The sequence below is a fragment of the Fonsecaea multimorphosa genome (assembly GCF_000836435.1).
Source record: "Fonsecaea multimorphosa CBS 102226 unplaced genomic scaffold supercont1.41, whole genome shotgun sequence".
NCBI lineage: Eukaryota > Fungi > Ascomycota > Eurotiomycetes > Chaetothyriales > Herpotrichiellaceae > Fonsecaea > Fonsecaea multimorphosa.
Genome location: NW_015971675.1, coordinates 103,874 through 121,162, shown reverse-complemented (window position 1 = coordinate 121,162; position 17,289 = coordinate 103,874). Strand labels below are relative to the sequence as shown.

The 17,289-nt window shown below is 53.6% G+C and overlaps 7 protein-coding genes across 7 annotated transcripts; 3 read left to right on the top strand and 4 right to left on the bottom strand.

Moving 5' to 3' along the window:
* Window positions 1-314: 314 nt before the first annotated feature.
* Window positions 315-2,962, bottom strand: Z520_11658 (uncharacterized protein; the record flags this gene model as incomplete). The annotated part of the gene is made up of 2 exons (XM_016782146.1): window positions 315-2,285; window positions 2,336-2,962. The coding sequence occupies 2 exons, from the start codon at window positions 2,960-2,962 to the stop codon at window positions 315-317; spliced, it is 2,598 nt and encodes an 865-aa protein (XP_016626752.1).
* Window positions 2,963-3,692: 730 nt separating this feature from the next.
* On the top strand, window positions 3,693-4,625 carry Z520_11657 (uncharacterized protein; the record flags this gene model as incomplete). The annotated part of the gene is made up of 1 exon (XM_016782145.1): window positions 3,693-4,625. One exon carries the CDS (start codon window positions 3,693-3,695, stop codon window positions 4,623-4,625), a length of 933 nt encoding a protein of 310 aa, XP_016626751.1.
* A 116-nt stretch (window positions 4,626-4,741) lies between these two features.
* Z520_11656 (uncharacterized protein) lies at window positions 4,742-5,986 on the bottom strand (the record flags this gene model as incomplete). Its single annotated transcript, XM_016782144.1, has 1 exon — window positions 4,742-5,986. The coding sequence occupies one exon, from the start codon at window positions 5,984-5,986 to the stop codon at window positions 4,742-4,744; it is 1,245 nt and encodes a 414-aa protein (XP_016626750.1).
* Window positions 5,987-8,860: 2,874 nt separating this feature from the next.
* Z520_11655 (uncharacterized protein) lies at window positions 8,861-10,064 on the bottom strand (the record flags this gene model as incomplete). Its single annotated transcript, XM_016782143.1, has 5 exons — window positions 8,861-9,102; window positions 9,204-9,303; window positions 9,377-9,510; window positions 9,630-9,761; window positions 9,830-10,064. The coding sequence occupies 5 exons, from the start codon at window positions 10,062-10,064 to the stop codon at window positions 8,861-8,863; spliced, it is 843 nt and encodes a 280-aa protein (XP_016626749.1).
* Window positions 10,065-11,282: 1,218 nt separating this feature from the next.
* On the top strand, window positions 11,283-13,091 carry Z520_11654 (uncharacterized protein; the record flags this gene model as incomplete). The annotated part of the gene is made up of 1 exon (XM_016782142.1): window positions 11,283-13,091. The coding sequence occupies one exon, from the start codon at window positions 11,283-11,285 to the stop codon at window positions 13,089-13,091; it is 1,809 nt and encodes a 602-aa protein (XP_016626748.1).
* A 1,523-nt stretch (window positions 13,092-14,614) lies between these two features.
* Z520_11653 (uncharacterized protein) lies at window positions 14,615-15,337 on the top strand (the record flags this gene model as incomplete). Its single annotated transcript, XM_016782141.1, has 1 exon — window positions 14,615-15,337. One exon carries the CDS (start codon window positions 14,615-14,617, stop codon window positions 15,335-15,337), a length of 723 nt encoding a protein of 240 aa, XP_016626747.1.
* Window positions 15,338-15,646: 309 nt separating this feature from the next.
* Window positions 15,647-17,004, bottom strand: Z520_11652 (uncharacterized protein; the record flags this gene model as incomplete). Its single annotated transcript, XM_016782140.1, has 2 exons — window positions 15,647-16,521; window positions 16,686-17,004. The coding sequence occupies 2 exons, from the start codon at window positions 17,002-17,004 to the stop codon at window positions 15,647-15,649; spliced, it is 1,194 nt and encodes a 397-aa protein (XP_016626746.1).
* Between the last annotated feature and the right edge of the window lie 285 nt (window positions 17,005-17,289).

Below are 17,289 nucleotides of genomic sequence, written 5' to 3'. Positions count from 1 at the left end.
TGTGGCATCCTGGCGCATGGCCGTGAGCGCTTGCTACGCTGATTCCGGAGCCCGAAACCGAAGCACGTAGAATTTAACGGTGCTTGTGATGATACTTCATCAGTTGCGCTGCTGGTGCATGTACAAATGCATAGCTCCTTTCCACTGCACGCCAGGGGTATCAATCGTTTCAACAGTCTCTGCTATCCCTACACCAGACGCCCAGACACACATCTGCTCTCATCTCCCTCAACCTATCCAAACTTCCCAGCTCGTCTAGCACAAACCCTCCGCGTCCTTGTCTGTGACCGGCCACCTATCTTGTGGTTCTGTCCTTATGCACCAGCCGTACCACCTCCGTCCCCTGCGCCACCTCCGCGTGACTCTTCGCTATATCGCTGCAACATCCCTGTCAAGACCCCCAAGTTGCTCTGTGCCTCGGGATTTTGCTCGAGACACCTCTTGATCACAGCAAACTCGGCTTCTCCGGCATTGGGTGCTTGGGCGCATAACTGCACGACCGATGGGGAAGAGGCTAATTGAGGACCAAGAACTCTCTGAGCGTTGGCCATGGCGGCGTTGGGTGGAGGTGACGGCTGCAGTGGTTGTTGAGAAGGCTGTTGATGAGGTTGTGGGAGTGAAGAGACAGGTGTTGGCGTGGGAAATGCTGCTGTCACGCCCAGACCATGTTGAACTTGAGGTGTTCCATTTGCTCCCTGCTGACTCGGCATCGGAGATTGATTGAATGGGAAGCTGCCCTCGTGAGGCGTGATAGGAGTTTGCGCTATGGGCCCTCCTCCGACCATTGGACTGGCAGCCGTAGCAGGTGTCCCATCAAGTAACGTCGCAGGCGTATTATGTGACAGCTCACTGTTTTTGATAACAATTGGGACCAGAAGCATTTTCTCCTGGGCAGGATCCGGAAAATCTGTCTCGAGTTTCTTGACGAAAGTAGGCATTTCTTGGCCCTTGTCCAGCGGGATCAAGTAGATGTCTTTGATCGCCGGATTTGTGTGTTGGATCCCTACTCCAAACCGGTCCTTGTTCTTGAAATACCGGAAAAACTTGTCAAATTGCTCCTGATCATGCGAGTTTGCGGGTTCGGGCATGCACACAATGACCAGGTCGGACGTGTTGCTGTACTCAAGGCCGCAAAGGTATTCGTCCGCTCGAGCGGGCTGGATCCGACCTCCTATGTCGATCTCAGCCGGGATGATCTGGTCGTAGGTCATGCGCAACGTATCTGCATCGGGGGTGGCTCCAGCTGCATATCTCGCTACAGCATGGAACCGGCCTAGGTTTCCGCCGTTTACGAGGCCTCGCCAAATAACACCATCAGCCTCAGCAGATTCCTTGGGTGAATACGGCGGTGACTCGGCTTCCTCGTCTTTCAGTAGCTCGTCGATATCTGCGTCGGCCTTGGTCCCTGGAGCGATGGGTTCTCGGACAGCGACGGTTGGCGACGTCGTTTGCGGTAGTTCACCGAATCGCTGATTGTCGCCGTCAGGGGAACCTTGGACATTCGACCAGACCTTGTCAATGTCGAAGTTGGCCGACGATTGTCGTCGGGTGGTATCAACAGATGGTCTCGCTTTGCCTCCTTTGCCGGGAGCGGCTGGGGTGGCGGAAGGGCTTCTGATACTGGGGCTCTTTGCATCAACCTCTTGTTCTGCGACACTGGGTTTCCGTACAGGAGCATTCGAAGTTGCAGACTCTGCTGCAACCTGCCTTGACTCATCCACGTACTCTTCACCCTTATGAGTTCGCCGAATTCTCGGGCCCTGCTCCTCCACGATGGTATGTTGTTTCTCCAGCTCTTTCATGACAGCGGCATCTTTTTTCTTCTGCTCATCACTTGCCATATCCTTCGGATCCATCGATGCAAGGGTGTGAGGAAGGAGATCTCCATTCAGTAGCCGTACACCTAACGTGCGGTTCTTCTTCACGTTAAAGCTTATCGCTCGCAGTTGGGACTTGTAGGCTTCGTTGGGGTCACCGCTTCCGCCGACCTGGACGTGATACAGAGCATGTTCCGTACGGAGGCCAACCTGGTTGGCGACTTCTGTCGCAGACGTGCCGGTAGGAATACTGTAGTCGCCATGCTTTACGGCTTCTTTGATTTGCTGTTCTATGAGTCTGACCAACGTAGACGCAGCTTGCTTCCTCGAAGTATTTGTAAGTTCCTTCACGTCCCCCGCAACCGCCGAGACAGGCTCTGATCTGGACACCTGCCTGGAAGGGGTCTCAGCCTTGACTGGTTTGGTGCCATTGGTGTCAGCAGCAGGTGTCCCTCGTGCCTTCTTGTTCTAAAAGGACGTTAGCAGGTGTCTACTGACTTGCGCGAGATATATCGTACCTTCACTTCCGGAACCGCTGGCGACTCTTCGAGTTTGCGCTTCTGTCCAGCCGTAGGAGTGGGCGCCGGGGTTTCGTCAACATCCTGAGAGGCGCGAGACACGGCCTCGCTTGTCCGACCAGGAGCCGATTTCCGACCTCTTCGACCACCTTTCTTCTTTCCTTTGCCTGTGTCTCGCTGCTTGATTGCTTCTTCCCACGGTTTCTCTCCCCTCGCGATGGCTGCAACCAATTCCTCGTGGTCCTCGGGGCGACATTGTTCGCAAAAGTATTGTGCAGGTTCATAGTCTTCCGCAAGACCCATGCAACCATTATGTTGCCATGCGGAGCAGGTATCGCAGCAGATCATCGCTCGAGGAACATCTTCTTCTTCTTCGTAGGTGCCGCAGACACAGCGGATGATCTCTTCACTCTCCTCCTCGTGTTCTGTCGCTTTGGCTTTGGAGCCCTTTCCTTTGCCCTTTTTCTTCGCAGGAACCTCTTCGGGGATATCGCGATCTTTGGAGTACTGGCCCTTGGTGGCGCGACCTGAACGTCGCGGCGGTTCTTCTGTAATTGCGTCAGTAAGGTTCGCCAGACCAGGCGCGCAGCGAAAGCGGCCGAGATAATGGCAATGCTTACCAGCCATGGCGGTAACAACAACGGGTCGCTAGACACTACGATGTACACGAGACACGCAGGACGTGGGTGCTTGTCATGAACCACGTCTAATATCGCGATCTACGACAAGTTTGGAGCAGTAGAGATAGTGTCCACGAGACCAGCGAAAGTGCCCTCCAAATTCGAGTAGACTAATAAACACTTCCAACGGCACCCTGCCACAGTCCGATGGCAGACAGCGCGCGATGGAATAACAAACGAGTCCCGGGGGGTTAATTGTTGTGATGATAATGTGAAGATAGGAGAGAGGAGAGAGGAGTTGGATGCCAGTTGCGGGCAACCATGAAAGTGAAAGTGGCAAGCAACTCCTCAAAGTCTGAGCTGCGACAAACCACCGCCAAGGAAGCGGAGTTACTTCTAACCGGGATTGGTTGGATCAGCCGGCGGAAGAGGTGCACCGTTCGAATACTAGTACGGGTACCGAGTTCTAAAGCAGCGGCATAATACCTGCCACCTGGTTATGCAGCCTACTGAGTACCTAGGTACCTAGGTACCTACCTAGTAGTACTAGGTAGTAATACTGAGCCTTGACGTAACCAGACTAGGCATCCCGAGATCCACCAGTTCCTGTGGATTGATTGCCCTTGGTAACAATTGGAGAGCCTTCACAAGTCTTTTCTTCCCCGAGCCACGCAGGTCGTCTCCTTCACCAGCAGTATTTCTCGTCGAAACCCGAACAGAAAGCCAGGGATGAAACCATGGCCGACGTCCGAGCCCTCCTCGCCGCAGAGCGGCAGGCTCGTCGAATCTCTCACCCTCACCTCTCCTACACGAAATCCGGTATGCTTGTCTGTACTGTGTGCAACCTGAACGTCAAGTCCGAGGCCCTCTGGGAAGGGCACCTCAAGAGCGCGAACCACAGAAGAAACACCGTTCAGGCTGCTTCACAAGAGAACGCCGGTGGTGCAAACATCGGGGCAAACGCAGGCAACAAGGGAGTCAAGCGGAAGATTGAAGATGTCGACGACGACGAAGCACCACTCGAACGCGATGAAGCGGAAATCGATGCGCGGAAGAAACCCAAGTCACGGCCGGAGAGTATTGCGGTGGTGGAAGATGAGGGAGAAGACCGCAGGCAGGCGGGAGTGCTGCCTCCTCAACTGGAAGAACATGCAGGCCGAGAGGCAAAACAATCGACACCACTTGCGCCAGCGGCAGACGATGCACCTCCTCCACCGAATGGCTCTGCACAACCACCCACGCTCGATGAGGATGAGTGGGCCGCCTTTGAGCGTGAGGTTGCACCACTGGCCGCCGCAGCGCAGCCAGACTACACTTCGGCAACAATCACAGCAGCCCCAGTCACGTCAGCCCAGCTCAAAGCCCAGGAAGAGGAAGACAGACGGCGGAAATTGGAGACTGAAGCAGATGACGAAAAGGAAGATGAAGAGAGAAGGATTGAAGAGGAATTCGACGTTATGGAGGAAATGGAGGAAAGAGTCCGAAAACTTCGAGAAAAGCGCGATGCACTCAGAAGTGGTGTCAAAGCTGGAACGGACATGGGGCAGGAGAACAATTCGATATCTGCTGACACTGCTGGACAGGATGCAGCGGAAAGTCGTGCTGAAACATTAGAAGACGACGGCGAAGAAGAGGATGAGGAGGAAGAAGAAGATGAGTGGTATTCATAATACTCATAATGTTGCCAAATCAGGCATATTCAGCATCGAAATTCAATGGTCACTCGCTGGCCGCCCTTGTGCAAAAGCTCTATAATGTTTGATCATAATGTCCCTCGGATAAAAAATCAAGCAAAGTCTTCGCCCATGACATCCTCTATCTCCACAACACCTGTCACCTCGTTATGGTCCACAATCCCGAGTAGAGTGCCTCGCTTGAGAAATTCTCTGCCGCGACCCGATCCCTCGTCACGCATCTGGTGAATCCACCTTTTGCACTCTTCAACCGTGGTTGAACTGAGGACAGATATCCAGTCGGTCTTCTCAACCTCCATTCTGCCATGCTCGTCCTCCGCGGCTGAGACAGGTGCAGAGGGATCTCGTAGATTCTGAATTCTTCGTGGACCTATCACATGATTCTGAGAGGTTCGGACGAAACCACGGGGTGACCTCACTGCGGCCACGAGCACATCCAAGCACAAGAGCGGATGGTCCGGCTGTGGCATCGCAATTGGGACTTGGCTCACTGCAGTCGCCAGTTCAGACATTCTGGGTATGTTTGGAGTGGACGTCTTGAAGGCTGCGCCAATTGCGCCGCCAGGATGATTCGCCGCAAAAATGGCCGGCGTCTGAAGTCCGGCAGCAGCATGGAGTTCATCCGCGACTGCAAGTGCCAGGCTATCACCCAGAGCCAGAGTGATCGTCGTCGAAGTCGTTGGGGCCGACACCCCAAACGATGAGATCTCGGATTCGTGGATGGTAGTGGGTAGAAGGATATTCGTCGAGGCATGCCTTGCTGGATGGGACAGCAGAGGACAAGTGGTCGGGGTCAGGTGTGCCGTCATAATGATTAGTGGTACACAGGTATCTATATGTGGAAGAAGGGTCAAGAGTTCAGGAGTCCTTCCGGAAAACGTAATCATAATAACCGTATCAGAGGGTCGAACAATTCCCAGGTCACCATGGAGGGCCTCAACCGGGTGAAGAAATATGGCATGAATGCCCAGCGACACGAAAGTGGCAACAAGCTTTTTTGCAATGTGGCCAGACTTGCCAACACCGGTGAAGATGGTCTTTCCATGCCGAGTCTCTGAAAGAATGATGTGACGGATGGCTCGAAGAAGAGAATCCTGGACCTCTGCAGAATTGGTGTACAATTCCTCGAGATGGGAGAGCGCCTGCCGTTCAGTGGCGAGCACATGCAAGGCTTTCTTTATCGTTCCGCTGTCTGGTTTGAACGTCTTCTCATCAAAGCCCGCCGGTATGTCTGGCGGTGTAATTGGCAAGGCTTCAATTTGTTCAGGTAGCGGGCCATATAGTGGCATAGAAGGCGTGAGTGGCGTCGGGAGAGAAGCTTGGAGAGTATAAGCCATCTTGAGGAAACAGGGTTCAGTCTCTCGTGGCGTAGCAACACGAAGAGAAGCGCTGAAAGTCAAGCCTGTCACAACCCAGGCTCAACAGAAATAGGGACAATGGCCTCTATAATATGACAGGTGCTTCCAGGCTGTACTCTGTTGTGATGATCGGACTGGAATGTGAGTATCGAATCTGACCACCAGGGTTGTGAATCAGCGATCGATGAAGCGCAAATCAGACGGCCTCTCCGGATTGCGAACAGAGTATGTTGATATCATGACGCCATAGACTTTGCGAAATAGGCAACGGAAACGGGGAGGCGCGTACGAGGTGGATGGACTTGTAGTCTGGGTAGGAAGACAACGAAAAAGTGACAAAGAAAAGGATATCAATGTGTCTTCCCCGATCGACTTATCGCTCGCATTGCGGCGCCATGGAGGAGGAGTTCCGGCAAGGGAGTGGCGGACCAGGGTACGAAGGGGCCCAGACTTTTACCACTGCTCTGGTGCCTGTTTCGTGCCTATCAGAGGACGAGGTCGATGGACTGGAAGCCCTGGACGAGCATGGGCGAGAAGAGAAGTGGGTTTGGCGGCGAGAGTCGATTTGTCTAGCTCCCACAAAAGAAGAAAAAGAAACGGTCCAAGTCAGATAAGGTTCTGTGGTGGGATTGAGGGATTGAGAGGCAGAGACGAGAGAGATTGGTCAGTTGTCGAAGACAGGCCGCTAGATAAGTCAGTAACACGCGGCGAGATCCAGTAGTTGGCCGGCGACAGGAGAGAAAAGAGGATCTCCCACCGTGAGTGCCGGGGTTGATGATGGGATGATTACCTGCTCTGGGGCTTGATGGTCAGGGTTGACTGGGGATGGGTCGATGGCGCAATTGAAGAGGAGGAGGGCGCAAGAAGAAAAAGGGTTTCAATTAGACGACATGGTTTACGGAGCCGGAGGAGGTACGAGTAACTGTGCACTGCTGCGAGCAGTCACATTTACTCGTAGCGAGGGCTGTTTGCGTCCGCAGGAACATCTCCTCCGTGTGTCCTTTGGCAAGCTGTACAGGCAGAGGAAGGAGACAAATGCAGTCTGTCAGGCACTGGGAAGGCTGCATAGGTACCTACCTCGCTACCTACCTAGGTAGGTACCTCAGCGACCTATGTAATAATTCAACCCTTGCGTCCAAAATTAGTTGACTCGCTCCCTGCGAGTGCTCGCAGGCGTGGGTGCATTGGGCCTGGTGCTCCGTATTATTTCCGCGCGGGACCCTTCAAGTTCCAGGTGGATGGAGGTTGTTTCCCGAGGAATCATGATCCCATTCTCCACTCAACTCCCCCCCAATTCACTGGGCACTTTAGCAACTTCCACCTGCGCGTCCCTCGCCAATACCTGCGCAGGACTTTGATCCAGCATTCCTCATCAACCCTTGCTTTTGCTTCTGCTCTTGCTCTACAAGTGCCCGGTCTGGCACACGACGACACCCCACGGCCATGCCATGCCATGCACTCGCAAGCATCTGTCTACCACCTCATCCAGCAACCTTGCAGTGACACCGACAGATAAGTCTCGAACCCAATCACCTCGGTTACTCACAGCATGTGCTTGGGATGCCAGTACCAGACCTTGGGTGCATGCTGAGCTAGGCGCTGATGACAAACCCCTCCTGCAGCTTCTCCCAAATACGGGTATCCGCGGTAGGTGCGCACGCAACACTCTGACCGCCTGGATAGATAGACTTGGAAGCGGACGGAAAGCAACGCAGTCTGGAAAAAGGGGCTAGCCACAGCTTGCAGTTGAGGTTCAGAACCCCTGGTCAACGATGCATTCGCTTAACCAGATGGTATATCTGCGGTACCTGATCTGCGCTTTGTGCAACAACGCTAAGATGCTGAGCTGGCGCTGTCGGATGTATAGCGCGAAGCATATGAGTCCGATTCTCGGCCGTTGTTATCATTGATAACCTGTGCTAACCTTTCGGCTGTCAGTTTGGCCGATGTCCAAACTTGACCGGGGCGTCAAATCACGGTGCATGGCATGCGCCTGCTGTGCTCGCGATGATATGCACAACTGGCGCAGTGGTTTCTGACAAGACACATACTGATGATCGGATGGAGTCCTCCATCATGAACCAGGCTGGGGTGCGCACTACGATGTCATTACAAAAAATTCCTTGATATCACACGTATCAACGGTCACTGCAGGCTGCCATTATCACAGAGCCTGGTGACTCTTGACTAACTAGGCCTCATATATGTCTCCATTTTGGCTACGAACATCCAAGATGGATCTCTGCCCCATATGACATGGCCTCGGAGACCTTCAGCTTGGGAGAAGACCGTTGGAGGGCAGCATTTGAGATCCAGAGAATGCATTCGCATTGGCAGTAACCTCATGCAATCGAATTGATTCGATAGCCCTTCAACTGAAGTTGTTGCAAGGCTAGACCTGTCGCTGAAGGCATGCCCCTGTTTCGTCGACAAATGTGCATCTTTGTGCACAAGACTCCCCTAGCCCACTCTGTCTTTCTTCACCCTGTGGCTTTTCAAGTCGGCGTTCCTCTCTCAATTGATGGGTTCCTCTTTGAATATCCACGCAAAAGACATCGTATAGCCCGACAACACGCAGTCCGCCCCTTGACCGGCTATTGCTCTGAACGCTGCTCCTCGCCAAGGTATATCGACTTCTCTTTCTCTCAATAGAAAAGTCCCCCTGCGACTCGAACCTCGAAGGATCACCTTAGAGGCCCAGTCCCTGATTTCTCGACCAATAATTCCGGTGATGGCTCCAGCATTTGCTGATGTGAAAAGTCCATCTATCCAATCCCGAAACCACATGTCAATTGGCAATGTTAAATACCCGGCCAATTCCATTTTTAAATGCCTCATTTTGGCTGCTCACGGTCATGGAAAGTCTTCCAAAATCAAGGCCCCCTTATGCGGAACCGCTTTCATATGCTCGAGCGCCTTTACCTCTCTTCGCTTTGCAAAGTCCAGAATCGGCTCGAAGTTTCGACATTTGTGTTCCCGGAAGAAATCGGGGAATTGTTTGGGAGGGTTACCATTGTTACTAACCCAGACGAAAGGAAGGAGGCCAGTGTCAGAGCTACACATGAGAGCCTGGCGAAGGGTGTCGAGGCAGTGCCCTAATGCAAGCGCACAAAGGTCAGTCGGGCTTCTCCTTGGTCTGAATGAACAAAAGAAAAGGGAATTCATCGAAGTGCAAAGAGGAACCGCTCCGGCCTACCAATATGGAGTTTGACTATGCTTTCGCCGTCAGCAAATTCGGCTATGCTGTTGGACATGTAGTAGTCGTAGTTCCACCACAGGCCTCGACGTAGAAGGTTCTAAACCCAGGTCAGCAACGGTGCCAGCACTGGTGTTGCTGTGAGAGGCTCGCGCAAACGTCGGATTCCTTACCAGGCAATGGATCTGATGAGTTACTTCCACGAATGCCACATATCCGGGGCCTCCATAGTCCTCGCCCACCATGACACGATCCAACTCTAATCCAGAGCGTTTGGCCTCATCGACCGATAGGACAATGCCTTTGACTAGAGACCGTGCAGGAGTGTTAGAAACCCATAGTCCCCATATGCCATCTCTGTGGTTGCACCGAGTTTGGAAGTAACAACCCGGGAGTGCGATGTCGAGGTGCGAGGCTGTAACTCACGTTCGGTGCCCAGTTCCTCCCACGCCGCGTCCACTTCAGGACTCGCGGGTTGTCGATAAATGGACTCATTATAGAAAGACGCGTTGAAGCGCCTGCTGTTGTAATGAATTTCTACATCTTGCTCAACAGGGCCTGGGTAGTCACTCTGGGTTAGTACACAACAGATTTCGGGAACGTATAGGGAGGATCCAGAAGCTCACTCCAACTCTGTGAGGTGTGAGCAGTGCACACCTTGTCTAACTGACTATGGCGGTAGACTCGAGCACCATAAAAGGTGAATGCATTTGACACAACGAGGACCAGGGTATAAAACGTCCACCACACAAGCTTCTTGGAGTTCGAGGCCGGCTTTTCACGGTTCAGGGCTCTGCTTTCGAACGAGTCGTCCTTGAGATCTTGCAAAAAGGGCACGTTGGATTCTTCGTATGAATGCATGATTTGTTCTCGTCGAAGAGGCGCTGCCCGATCTGCAAGATGAGGCGCAACCGATACTTTACAGTTAGAACTGAGTCTTTGTGGTCAACTTCGACAATGAAGGTCTCCAGGAGGGATAAATTCCAGGAGATAACCCAGACCCTAGGTCCAGGGGAGCTGGTCGGCTTCCTCCCGGTTGATGATGATACATGGCGTGTGTTTGATCTTTTTTTGGAACCGGCGAATGGCCACTCGATCATAAGAGGATGAGACTCTCCCTGTAAAGTGTGGCGGTTTGACCTAGTCGTGATCCTGGAGAATGGCCGGCCTCCCCCACAATATATTGTTTATGGGTTAGAGTGAAGGGCCACTGCGGTTGGATGTACACGTGGTGATATGTACGTATCGCTTTGCATTCCTGAAATCGGATTTGATCTGTATTAAGACCATCAAGGATTAATATTTCAGAAGCGCAGTTGCCGAACATGGCCGCTACCACGGATCTGCTCAAGACAATACAGGAACTTTGTCACAACCGAGGAGGAGTGAGGTCGTAGATTATTGTGTAGAAGGTCCAGACGCGTGGCGAACGCATGAGAGCATCGTGTAAATTGGTGCAAAGGGCGGATTGCTCTGCTGCAAAGGGCTTTCACAATACTCGAGTATGTGACAATACCTTTTCATTTTCATCATGGGTCTAGCCGAGACTCGGCCATTTTGATAATGTCCAGAAGACTCGAGAGCATGCAGAGATGTTCACATTCTAGATCCTTTGTTACGTCTCCATTGCACCGGGCGTGCTCGAAGGGATGTGCCTCGTAGGATTTGCGGCTTCTTCAGGTGATGGACTAGTTAGATGCAGCAGTGACTTCTCGACATTGCCTGTTGTGACATCCTACCCAGAGAATTAACAGGGCCGGAACACGAAGACCAGAGAATAATAAAGAGAACCCTGAGGTAACATGTTCTCTCCTGTTGGTGAACCGCTGCACGAGCGGGTGCATACAGGCAGCGGAGCTCGCGCCAAAAGCGGGCAACCCGCAAAAGTCCAGAAGCAGCATCGGCAACCCGCCAACGTCTTTTTGAACCGATCAACGATCTCAAACTGCGCTCGTGTCCTGCTGAACAATTACCTCATAGCAGCGTTCCTTTCAACACACCCATTAGCAGACAATAATCTTACCCGGTACCAAGAGCTTTGACCGCCGTCCGCATCTCCTGATCGATGGGCTTAACACAATGCCTTCGGCTTCCCCCTCTCCCATCAAACGGCCCTCGCTAAACGAACGCACCTCTTCTACCCATTCCCTGAGTTCCTCGGGCAGACAGACCACCACCGCCCACAAAGTCCACCGGCCTCACGTCGTCAGTCGCCATTCAAGGAATGTCTCTCATGGCAAAGGGCTTAGTAAATTGGGCAAGGTCCAGTCCACGGCCAGCATTACTTCAGACTACCAAACTCATCAGCGGAAAAAGTCAGGAGACACCTTGCCTCCCCACAGTCCGAAGACGCCTCTGGTAAAACGCAACAGCTCCCATGTTGCCTTGGTCAAGAATACCTCCTTCGGCAACCTGCGCAAAAACCAATCCGCTAACGCGCTGCCACGAAACGCCTCTCACGGAGCTCTGAAAAAGGTTGGACTGACGCCGGCAGTAAGAAAAAAGAGCAAGGAGGAGAAAGACGGCGTGTTCCAGCTTGGGGATCGATCTTCAGACGATGAAGAAGAGGGTGAATGGGAGGATTCAACCACGCAGTCTCCCGAACTCACGCGCAATAACTCGAAGAATAACTCGAAGACATCTACGCCTCCGCGACCACATACGCCGAACGAAGATGCAGCTCCTCGACACCCTTCAGAAGCGGACGTCAGCCGTCCCGAAAAGAGCTCCTCGCCTCCCCAAGCATCCTTAAAGACCAAGAACCGGTCTGCGCCTAATCTCAAGAATGAGCCGGTTATGTCGCAGGTGCAGAACATGCCTGACCCTGCGCTTCTACAACAATATCCTCGTTCTTCTCGGGCCCCTCCGGCAATGTCAACGGTTTCTGCGCATGTTGGACCGAGCCAGCTGGTGCGCAATGACTCATCCAGGTCCTTCACCCACATCTCTCACGCCGACGTCACTTCGTCAACGGCCAACACCGGTCACACCGGCCTTACTCCTGCGTCTTCGAAGCTCACGCCTGCCTCATCCGGCGCCGTGTCTGGTCCCATTCTGGTGTCCTCGTCTGTAGAAGGGGGTGTTTCGCATTTCCTGCCGACAGACACTCCAGCCGGCTCTGTCCACCAAATTGCAGACGACTCCGATGAAGACTCGCCGTCGAATTTCCTCTCCAACTACAAGCCACAAGTGTCGGAATCTCCGGAGAAGACCAAGACCCTTCACAGAGCCAGGATATCCCAGAATCCGTCCAGGACGCAGCAGAAGCTAGAGCTTCAGAGAAGGGAGATCATGAGAGCAGGGGCTGCGACACCCACAACCCCTCCCCCAGCTGGAATGGGAATGCCTCTAGGTTCTGGGACGACGTTACACGGCCGCGCGGGGTCCAGAAACAGGAATCGATCTCTAGCCGGGGAGATGAAAGCCGCGAAGCAGGATTATGAAAGTGCCGTCAAACAGTTGATGGTGGTTAGGAGGTTCCGGAGTCCACTAATCGAAAGCATCAACCGGCTCAAAGAGCAAAATTCGCTGCCACAAGACATTGGTTCCGTCACCTCGAGCGGCGCATTCGCCAAGAGCAGACCACAAAGTCGGCGTGGACCCAGTACCACTAGTGTGAATGGGCAGGCGAGGAGTGGTATCAGCCGGAGCTTCGAAGACCCCAAGCCGTCACCATTGTTGTCACGCTCCAATAGCAGCCGCCACCCGGGTAGAGTCCATTTCCAGCGGCAGAGGAGCCATGACGATATCGAGGTGACGCCGTCGCAAGGTAATCTCGATGGTGCTCAGGACGACGAGCACTTTGGGCTTTCACCAGAAGAGGCGCTGATACGGCGCATTTGGGACAGCCGGGAAGTTTATGATGCTGGGGAACCTGGATCATCGTGAGGGTTCATGATTGGGTACTCTGGACCTGGAGAACGGGGTCGTCGGTCGCTTCTCCATTTGGCGTTTCCCTGTTGCTTGTTGCTTGTTGCTTTTCTTCTGCGTTGAAGCGCATTATGAGTCCTTGGTAGTTCCCGGTTCTGTAATCCATAGTCTGAGCCTTGTAAAGGCGTGCGCTGGAACGAAAGCCAGAGTCTGGGGTCGTGTTTGGCACTTGAATTTGTTGTTACAAATGACCAATTAACTCTACCCCGTACAGGTACCTCCTGACAGGTCCCTAGGTACCTAGATTACTCGAGAAGGGAAAACCTAATTGCCATTCGCAATTTGATCCTAGAGGGTGAGCGGAGGCCGCTTTACGATGAGAGTCTATAACCATCGTCATCACCTCGCCCCTTATCAAAAGCAAGTTATTGAGGTAAGGTATGGAACTCAGAAAATCAAATCGGCTCGAAACCGCATGTTTTTATACACTGCTCCCAGGTCCACTGACCTAAAAGGTAGTGGCCGGGTGCAGGTCTGGGTTTACTATTGTTTGAGCACATGATTCATCATAGTCTCTAGAAAAGATCAGGGTGTTGCCTGACACTCTTACTACATCTTTTGCTTGGAGAGAGGAATGGGTTGAGGAGGGATGAAAAGCTCTGCATAAATACCAGTAGTTGCTAGCTCCTGAGGACCTGAGGGGCATCCCGCCATGTGCCTGGGTACCTGGGTACCTAGGTACCTAGCGAGGCTAGGTACCCAACTGTGTGGCTGTCGAGTGGCTGTTGCTGCCAACCTACCTAGGTACCTCGTACCTAGAGATGGGCCCAGGTTCCAAGTCGCCAAGTGTCCCTCCGCTTCCCTCAAATGGTCTAGACCTGAACAAACACGCGTCGGGCTTGCCGTCTCGCAATGTACTTTTGCTCGCGTCTTCCCGAGTTCTTCCTCCTTTGATTCGCCCATCTCGCCAAAACCCATTCATGCAATGTCGGCTTCACCCTGTCTCCCTGAGACCGTTGTCCTGCTTGCCCCCTCTCTTTCGGAATTCGAGACATGATTGGAACATTTGTGCCCATGGGCCCCATACCGCAATGAACCGCTATGCAACGCTCTCAGCACTTGGACGCCTTCTTGCCACGGTCATGGCCAGGGCTGGGCCGCTTCGCCACTGTAAGGTCGCTTTGACGTCTCCTGCTGTTCTCTCTCTTCTCTACTGTTCTCCATCGTGCAGGGACATGGTCCACATCCATGTCGATCAGAAGCTCATGCATGGGCATTCTGGTGGGTTGGAGTTATACGAGGCTCTGACGGTACTTTTCAAACATTGGCCATTGCAGGGTTCCTGGTAAGGTCCTGTTGGTATTAAAGGCAGCCGCTCAGCCTCCCTCCAAATGCCTCGAGAACCACCACGAGCTTCAACAAGAAGAGAAAGTTCACGTCCAAGCTGTTCTCGTAAGATCGTTTGTTGTGCAGCAGCTATAATCATCCACCCTTTCACACTCTGTGCAGGTCTAGTCCAGACTCCGGCCCCCAACCGCACCATGGCAGCTCCTACGTCAACTTCATATGGCTCCCACTCGTCCTCTGATTCAAGTCACCACAACGGCGTCGGTTCGCCCAATCTGCCCTACGATCCTCCTCTCACTTTCTCCACCGTCATCGACCACGACCACAACACCATCAACAAGTATGCCGGTCGCCTCCTCCGAGCCAAGGCGCCTCAAGACCGCGCCCGTCTCCTGCGCGAAGTCACCTGGCGTCTCGTCCGCCACGACGTCTCGGAGGACATCGTCATGCGGCCCGCTTTCATCGAGCACTTGGGGGATGAGGGCGTGCACATGGCCGAACACGACCGCACGGACCACGAGAGAGCCCGCACCGAACTCCTCGCACTGTTCCACATCCCGCTCGAAGGGGACGAGTTCCTCGGTAGCCTACGCGCACTGTTCGCGGAGCTGCTGGAGCACATGAGGATCGAGTCCGGGCAGCAGATCCCGCATCTGGAACACATGCTCGACCCTGAGGAGAGCCAGCGCCTGGGCAGGGAGTATCTAAAGACCCAGCGCCTTACGCCCGACCTGGAGATTGTTGTTGACAAGTCTACGGGCGCCAGAAGGCGCGTGTGGAGGGATGTCGAGGAGTTCGCGCGCACGGATCTTCAAAGATTTAAGGAGATCTGGGAGGAGCTGAAGCTCAGTGAGGAACCGGTCGATACGGAAGAAGCTGAAGCATTCCACAAGAAGCTCGATCGAGGAAAATTATGAAAAAAAAATCAAGGCCTTGTTCGGTTTTGCGGTTTCTCAATAGACGCAGCACATTGTTTGCGTGGCGTTTCTGACCCTGTTGGGTGATTATCGAAGTTGGGTCAAAATTCGGGGGACCATTGCGGTTCGGCCGGGGTCAGGGGGAGAGATTTGCTATATCATTACGAGGTGCTACATCCTATACCCATTTTCGCAAGTCAAAATGAGACAAACGACTGAATGAACGCCTTTTTCTCTTCACCTTTCCAACCACGTCGGAGCCCCTCCATTAACTCTGGATCCTCTGAGATTGATTTCCTATCACATCCATTACCAATCCGGAATCAACTCGTTGCTCTGCGAGCTATCCTCGTCCAGAACTTTCCTCGCGGCTTCCCTTCCCCAAACAGGCAGGCGTTCGACCTCTTCCTCGCGGCCTTCCTCGGCAGTCTTGAACGTTTTCGGAATGTACTTTGGGTCAAGCAGACCCACCTGGACGAGCACGGTGGCCTGGTCCCAATGGATGTGTTCGTGGAACAGCTTGCCGCCACGGAGGCACACGACGCTGACCAGCACGACCTCGACTTTTTTGTTCGTGGGCGGCACGCCGGGCAGCATCCAGGGGATCTCGGTGGTGTGGGTGAAGGAGACGAACATTTCGTCGACCACCCTGTCCACGCCGACGGTGCGGCTCAGGAGCCGGATCCGCATGTCAGCCGGGTTGTTGGGGATGAAGAACTCGGCGTAGAAGCGGCGGAGCTGGTCGTGGCCGATGCCACCTGTCATGGTGGGCACGTGGTTCACGTACGGTTGAGGCACCATGGTCGCCATGGTCTTGTCGGCGTCCTTTTCCGCAAACTCGAGTCGCGTGTGCGCTTCCCAGATGGCCTCGATGTCCGGACCTTCAATGTCGAAACCCAAGCGAAGTAGGCCGAGAGTCCGTGACCAGGCCAACGAGGCGCCAATCTTGTCGAATTCGTCGAGGTCGTGCTCGGCGAATCCTGGCACGGTGTTCTCGTATCGGTACGACGGAAATCGTGTGCCCCATCTCTGTGAGGCGGCTAGGTGGATCAGCACGTTCAGGGTCGGAGGGAAATCGGTGGTGGATTTCGGGACGTGGTCTGGGTAGTATGCGACAACGGCAACGAGCTTGGGCATGGGCTTCATACAGGCTTCCAGAACCAGGCTTGCGGCGTCGCCGTACGCTGGAAAAAGAAAATAATCATTCGTCAGATCCTTGAAAATTGAAATGGCGTTGGAGAGTTTCAGGGTTCGGGGTCGTGGTCGACAGCGGCTCGGACACAGAATAGGGTTTCAATGGCTGCTGCTGCCTCGAGCGTAAGGTATAGGTCCTGTACAACTCACTTACCTACGATGGCGTAGCGCTCCCCTAACTCTAAGGGATCTTGCAAATGTTGCAGCTGTGCCATATAACCCGCCTTGTCTCCCGCATACTGGAGATAGCTCAGCTGGAATCCTTCTTCCTGGAAATGAGAGATGATGGTCGGATCAAAGTCCTCGGTGTCACTGGTCAGGACGAGTCGCGGCGTCGTCGTCGTCCAGCTCAGATGCACGGACCGGCCTCCTCCTCGCATCCTACGCCGGATTTGCTGCTTGAGCCGCCCGACATCTCCGGGGCGGGTGTCAACATCAATAATAGGCCTGCCGCCGATTTCTACGCGGACCATGTTGCAGGTACTTGAGAGCACAGGCGTGTGTGTGTGACGGGACTTACGAGAGAGGGGAGAGACTGGAGAGAAGGATATCGAAAGATCGAGTTGAAAATCCGGTGACCTGATCCTTGTTTAAACTTGGCCTGTTCTCCCAGTCTCTCCGACTGAGATGTCGAAATATGACGTAGAGGCATTCGGCAAATTCCGTTCAGCCTTGTGCTCGCTATCGAGCCAATCACAGCAGATCAGGCTGAATGGCTGTTGCGTGCGGGACTTGACCGCGAATTTCTTCGTCGATCA